At 46.0% G+C, this 7,150-nt stretch overlaps 1 protein-coding gene across 1 annotated transcript in view; it reads right to left on the reverse strand.

The window, feature by feature from the left end:
* Positions 1-5,974: 5,974 nt before the first annotated feature.
* Positions 5,975-7,150, reverse strand: part of LOC123743837 (uncharacterized) — an 8,187-nt gene continuing 7,011 nt past the window's right edge. The window contains exon 6 of the mRNA XM_045722525.1: positions 5,975-6,248. Within this exon, the coding sequence (XP_045578481.1) occupies positions 5,975-6,248 (274 nt within the window). The remainder of the gene's footprint in view (positions 6,249-7,150) is intronic.

Below are 7,150 nucleotides of genomic sequence, written 5' to 3' on the forward strand. Positions count from 1 at the left end.
CAAGGATGTCAGGGACAAGATTGTAGACCTACACAAGGCTGGAATGGGCTACAAGGCCATCGCCAAGCAGCTTGGTGAGAAGGTGACAACAGTTGGTGCGATTATTCGCAAATGGAAGAAACACAAAAGAACTGTCAATCTCCCTCGGCCTGGGGCTCCATGCAAGATCTCACCTCGTGGAGTTGCAATGATCATGAGAACGGTGAGGAATCAGCCCAGAACTACACGGGAGGATCTTGTCAATGATCTCAAGGCAGCTGGGACCAGTCACCAAGAAAACAATTGGTAACACACTACGCCGTGAAGGACTGAAATCCTGCATCGCCCGCAAGGTCCCCCTGCTCAGAAAGCACATATACATGCCTGTCTGAAGTTTGCCAATGAACATCTGAATGATTCAGAGGACAACTGGGTGAAAGTGTTGTGGTCAGATGAGACCAAAATGGAGTTCTTTGGCATCAACTCAACTCGCCGTGTTTGGAGGAGGAGGCATGCTGCCTATGACCCCAAGAACACCATCCCCACCGTCAAACATGGAGGTGGAAACATTATGCTTTGGGGGTGTTTTTCTGCTAAGGGGACAGGACAACTTCACCGCATCAAAGGGACGATGGACGGGGCCATGTACCGTCAAATCTTGGGTGAGAACCTCCTTCCCTCAGCCAGGGCATTAAAAATGGGTCGTGGATGGGTATTCCAGCATGACAATGACCCAAAGCACACGACCAAGGCAACAAAGGAGTGGCTCAAGAAGAAGCACATTAAGGTCCTGGAGTGGCCTAGCCAGTCTCCAGACCTTAATCCCATAGAAAATCTGTGGAGGAGCTGAAGGTTCGAGTTGCCAAACGTCAGCCTCGAAACCTTAATGACTTGGAGAAGATCTGCAAAGAGGAGTGGGACAAAATCCCTCCTGAGATGTGTGCAAACCTGGTGGCCAAGTACAAGAAACGTCTGACCTCTGTGATTGCCAACAAGGGTTTTGCCACCAAGTACTAAGTCATGTTTTGCAGAGGGGTCAAATACTTATTTCCCTCATTAAAATGCAAATCAATTTATAACATTTTTGACATGTGTTTTCTGGATTTTTTGTTATTCTGTCTCTCACTGTTCAAATAAACCTACCATTAAAATTATAGACTGATCATTTCTTTGTCAGTGGGCAAACGTACAAAATCAGCAGGGGATCAAATACTTTTTTCCCTCACTGTATATGGTGCACTACTTTAGACCAGGGCTCATAGGGCCCACCCTGCTCCTCCAACCCAAGCCCTGTTGTAGGGGCCCACACCCTGTCCTAGTCAGGAATGTAGAGAATGTTGTGTCCGCAGTAGGGGGCCTTTCTCCCAGGCCCCGGGAGACCAGTCTGCTGGCTAATGACTAACCAGATGACTGACCAGACTATCCGAGTGTTAAACCAGGGATTGAGATCTCTCTCTCTCTCTCTCTCTCTCTCTCTCTCTCTCTCTCTCTCTCTCTCTCTCTCTCTCTCTCTCTCTCTCTCTCTCTCTCTCTCTCTCTCTCTCTCTCTCTCTCTCTCTCTCTCTCTCTCTCTCTCTCTCTCTCTCTCTCTCTCTCTCTCTCTCTCTCTCTCTCTCTCTCTCTCTCTCTCTCTCTCTCTCTCTCTCTCTCTCTCTCTCTCTCTCTCTCTCTCTCTCTCTCTCCCTCTCCCTCTCCCTCTCCCTCTCCCTCCTGAATTATTGCTTATCTTGCCAACATATGATGTCCATTATAGCTTATAGAAGCGAATGTTTATTTCTTCAATAGAGAAAATCGTCATGTAAAGAAACATTTTAGTGAATGCTGGTTAAGAAACCGTTGTCGCAATTCAACACATGGAAATGTAAGGGGGATACATATTACAATGGTAATATAATAATCAGCATACAGAATAAAATGGTGCTCTCCAAAATAGAGGATTTGTCGAGATAACAACAACTACAAAAACGTCATGCATTGACAGAGTGATCTTCACAAGCCAACTTGTCATAGAGAGAACAGAATGTAGCAGCTAACTACACAGGACATAGAGAACACAATGTAGCAGCTAACTACACAGGACATAGAGAACAGAATGTAGCAGCTAACTACACAGGACATAGAGAAGACAATGTAGCAGCTAACTACACAGGACATAGAGAACAGAATGTAGCAGCTAACTACACAGGACATAGAGAACAGAATGTAGCAGCTAACTACACAGGACATAGAGAACAGAATGTAGCAGCTAACTACACAGGACATAGAGAACACAATGTAGCAGCTAACTACACAGGACATAGAGAACAGAATGTAGCAGCTAACTACACAGGACATAGAGAACAGAATGTAGCAGCTAACTACACAGGACATAGAGAACACAATGTAGCAGCTAACTACACAGGACATAGAGAACAGAATGTAGCAGCTAACTACACAACAGATAGAGAACAGAATGTAGCAGCTAACTACACAACAGATAGAGAACAGAATGTGGCAGCTAACTACACAACAGATAGAGAACAGAATGTAGCAGCTAACTACACAACAGATAGAGAACAGAATGTAGCAGCTAACTACACAGGACATAGAGAACAGAATGTAGCAGCTAACTAATCAGGACATAGAGAACACAATGTAGCAGCTAACTACACAACACAGAGAGAACAGAATGTAGCAGCTAACTACACAACACAGAGAGAACAGAATGGAGCAGCTAACTACACAACACATAGAAAACAGAATGTAGCAGCTAACTACACAACACATAGAGAACAGAATGTAGCAGCTAACTACACAGGACATAGAGAACAGAATGTAGCAGCTAACTACACAGGACATAGAGAACAGAATGTAGCAGCTAACTACACAGGACATAGAGAACAGAATGTAGCAGCTAACTACACAGGACATAGAGAACAGAATGTAGCAGCTACCTACACAACATATAGAGAACAGAATGTAGCAGCTAACTACACAGGACATAGAGAACAGAATGTAGCAGCTAACTACACAGGACATAGAGAACACAATGTAGCAGCTAACTACACAGGACATAGAGAACAGAATGTAGCAGCTAACTACACAGGACATAGAGAACACAATGTAGCAGCTAACTACACAGGACATAGAGAACACAATGTAGCAGCTAACTACACAGGACATAGAGAACAGAATGTAGCAGCTAACTACACAGGACATAGAGAACAGAATGTAGCAGCTAACTACACAGGACAGAGAGAACAGAATGTAGCAGCTAACTACACAGGACATAGAGAACAGAATGTATCAGCTAACTACACAGGCCATAGAGAACAGAATGTATCAGCTAACTACACAGGACATAGAGAACAGAATGTAGCAGCTAACTACACAACACATAGAGAACAGAATGTAGCAGCTAACTACACAACACATAGAGAACAGAATGTATCAGCTAACTACACAGGACATAGAGAACAGAATGTAGCAGCTAACTACACAACACATAGAGAACAGAATGTAGCAGCTAACTACACAACACATAGAGAACAGAATGTAGCAGCTAACTACACAGGACATAGAGAACAGAATGTAGCAGCTAACTACACAGGACATAGAGAACACAATGTAGCAGCTAACTACACAGGACATAGAGAACAGAATGTAGCAGCTAACTACACAGGACATAGAGAACAGAATGTAGCAGCTAACTACACAGGACAGAGAGAACAGAATGTAGCAGCTAACTACACAGGACATAGAGAACAGAATGTAGCAGCTAACTACACAGGACATAGAGAACAGAATGTAGCAGCTAACTACACAGGACATAGAGAACAGAATGTAGCAGCTAACTACACAGGACATAGAGAACACAATGTAGCAGCTAACTACACAACACATAGAGAACAGAATGTAGCAGCTAACTACACAACACATAGAGAACAGAATGTAGCAGCTAACTACACAGGACATATATTTGACAGAGTTTTCAGTCTTGTCACAGCTAACAAACAACTCTCTCTCACACCACTACAACACACAGCATGGTCAGTCCAGACACCACAGAGACGAGGCATGCCTCCTAAATAGTACACTATCCTTATACAGGGCCCATAGGGCTCTGGTCAGAAGTAGTGCAACTCTATACGAAATAGGGACTCAGTCAAGGCCTGATCTATAGTCATTGACGTTGGGATTGTGCTCGTCTCAGCAGACCAGGCCGTAGCAATCCTGTATAGCTAAAACAATTATCCTCCTTATTAGCAGTGCTGAAGGCAGAGTCCCCCAGGGCTGTGTCTCGGCGCCCCTAAAGATTGAAGGTTCCATGGTAGAACAGGCCTGTAGAGTGACGGTTCCATGGTAGAACAGGCCTGTAGAGTGACGGTTCCATGGTAGAACAGGCCTGTAGATTGAAGGTTCCATGGTAGAACAGGCCTGTAGAGTGACGGTTCCATGGTAGAACAGGCCTGTAGAGTGATGGTTCCATGGTAGAACAGGCCTGTAGAGTGACGGTTAATTGGTAGAACAGGCCTGTAGAGTGACGGTTCCATGGTAGAACAGGCCTGTAAAGTGAAGGTTCCATGGTAGAACAGGCCTGTAGAGTGACGGTTCCATGATAGAACAGGCCTGTAGAGTGACGGTTCCATGGTAGAACAGGCCTGTAGAGTGACGGTTCCATGTAAGAACAGGCCTGTAGAGTGACGGTTCCATGGTAGAACAGGCCTGTAGAGTGACGGTTCCATGGTAGAACAGGCCTGTAGCGTGACGGTTCCATGGTAGAACAGGCCTGTAGAGTGACGGTTCCATGTTAGAACAGGCCTGTAGATTGATGGTTTCGAGTTAGAACACCACTGTAGGTTGACAGTTCCATGTAAAATAGACTATCTATCTATCTATCTATCTATCTATCTATCTATCTATCTATCTATCTATCTATCTATCTATCTATCTATCTATCTATCTATCTATCTATCTATCTATCTATCTATCTATCTATGCTGCATGCCTGTTCTTATTGTGTGACTGAAGGAGGGGGAGTTTGGGGGAAGGAGTTGGTCTGGTCATGGTGATTCTGGGCAGAGCCCCTCCTGGACCCTGAGATCCAGACAGCTGCACGGTATGGGCTGGTAGAGTACTGCAGGGGGTCTGGAGGGTATGCACCTGAGGAACCTGGGACATTATCTGTCTATCTACTGGTCTGTCTGCCTGTCTGTCTGCCTGTCTGTCTATATGGTCTACCTCGGAGGCCTTCTCCAGAAGCTGGGCCAGGGGGTGGGGAGTGGAGAAGCTGGCGACAGAGGTGCTCTTTGAACCCTGTAAAGGGTTCCAGTAACCCAGGCTGGACTGGGACCGGGGTGGGACACACCCCTCCTCCTCCTCCCACAGACACCCCAACGTCGTCCCCCGTCTCCCCCAGTCCCTCAGCCTCCTTGTGTTGGAAATGGGCAGTCTTCTCAGGGCTGGTTTCAGAGGACGGATGGGGCAACGCTGGAGCTGAGACTGGGACTGTGGCTGTCTCAGGTTGCTGCTGTTCTCGGCTTTGGACCATGTGATGCTCAGTCTGATCAACAGCATCTCTCTCCTCCCCTGGGTTGGAGCCCTTGGTTCAGTCCACTCAGTCCTTCCTTGGGTTAAAGCCTTTGGATCGGTCCACTCAGAGGAGTATGGAGGGGGTTATCTCTCAGAAGATGTGGCTGGAATCTGTATACTTTCTCAGGACCGATGGTGTTAGATACAGCGCAGGTGGATGTAGAAGAGAGGACTCTGGGATACAGGGGTTTTCTATCTTCCTCTGCCTTCCTGGTTTGTGTTTCATTGTTAGGGGTGATAGGGTACACGGCCTGCAGCACGGGGCTGTGGAACGTGATGCGTTGGGTCTTGGGTGGAGGTTGATCAGAAATGACCTTGGACATGGTCACAACAGGTACTTCGAGGAGGTCCTCATTATTAAAACTCTTCTTCAGACCAACAGCCTCCTTCTCTGGAAGTCCAGGGGGAATGTCTCCCTGCTTCGTCAGACCAACAGCCTCCTTCTCTGGAAGTCCAGGGGAATGTCTCCCTGCTTCTTCAGACCAACAGCCTTCTTCTCTGGAAGTCCAGGGGGAATGTCTCCCTGCTTCTTCAGACCAACAGCCTCCTTCTCTGGAAGTCCAGGGGTGACATCTCCCTGCTTCTTCAGACCAACAGCCTCCTTCTCTGGAAGTCCAGGGGGAATGTCTCCCTGCTTCTTCAGACCAACAGCCTCCTTCTCTGGAAGTCCAGGGGTGACATCTCCCTTCTTCTCAGGCCTACAGCAACAGGTGATAGACAAAATGTGAATTGAGACTGAGAATTCAGTCTTACCATCATGCAAATCAGAGAGATAGAGAGACAACAAGGACATGTAGGGGCTCTGATTTCTAACGTGTTTAAAGAGATTTCATATTTTCTCTGTGAAAATGGCTGTAATTTCTAGTATAAATGTTGTACATTGACATTAATGTCAGAGTCAGTTTGCAGAGTGAACACAGCAGCACAGTATATTCTCCTAAACAAGCTCCGTGTTTTATACCCCTGGAGAGATCCATCCTCTGTTTTATGAATTGTTCTGAATCTTCTCATTATTGTGTTAGGGGTGGATATCTCAATTCAATAAAAGACCAATAAAATATTGAATCACCAGCAGTTTGTTCGTTCCACTAATGATGCTTTGACATTTTAACTTTATTCAAAGGAACACCGAAACTCCAATATCACTTATAGTGAATAAATTATTTGGGGCAAAAATGGAGACATTATGAAATGCACTCTGGTAAACCCGAGGTGATGTAGATTGTATTAAATTAAGAACCTCATTTCAGGCTTTACTAGAAAGCTGGCCCTCCGTATTGGCTGTTTGACAGAAAGCTAGCCCTCCGTATTGGCTGTTTGACAGAAAGCTAGCCCTCCGTATTGGCTGTTTGACAGAAAGCTAGCCCTCCGTATTGGCTGTTTGACAGAAAGCTAGCCCTCCGTATTGGCTGTTTGACAGAAAGCTAGCCCTCCGTATTGGCTGTTTGACAGAAAGCTAGCCCTCCGTATTGGCTGTTTGACAGAAAGCTAGCCCTCCGTATTGGCTGTTTGACAGAAAGCTGGCCCTCCGTATTGGCTGTTCGACAGAAAGCTAGCCCTCCGTATTGGCTGTTTGACAGAAAGCTAGCCCTCCGTATTG

The sequence above is a fragment of the Salmo salar genome, chromosome ssa07 (genome assembly GCF_905237065.1).
Source record: "Salmo salar chromosome ssa07, Ssal_v3.1, whole genome shotgun sequence".
Classification (NCBI taxonomy): Eukaryota; Metazoa; Chordata; class Actinopteri; order Salmoniformes; family Salmonidae; genus Salmo; species Salmo salar.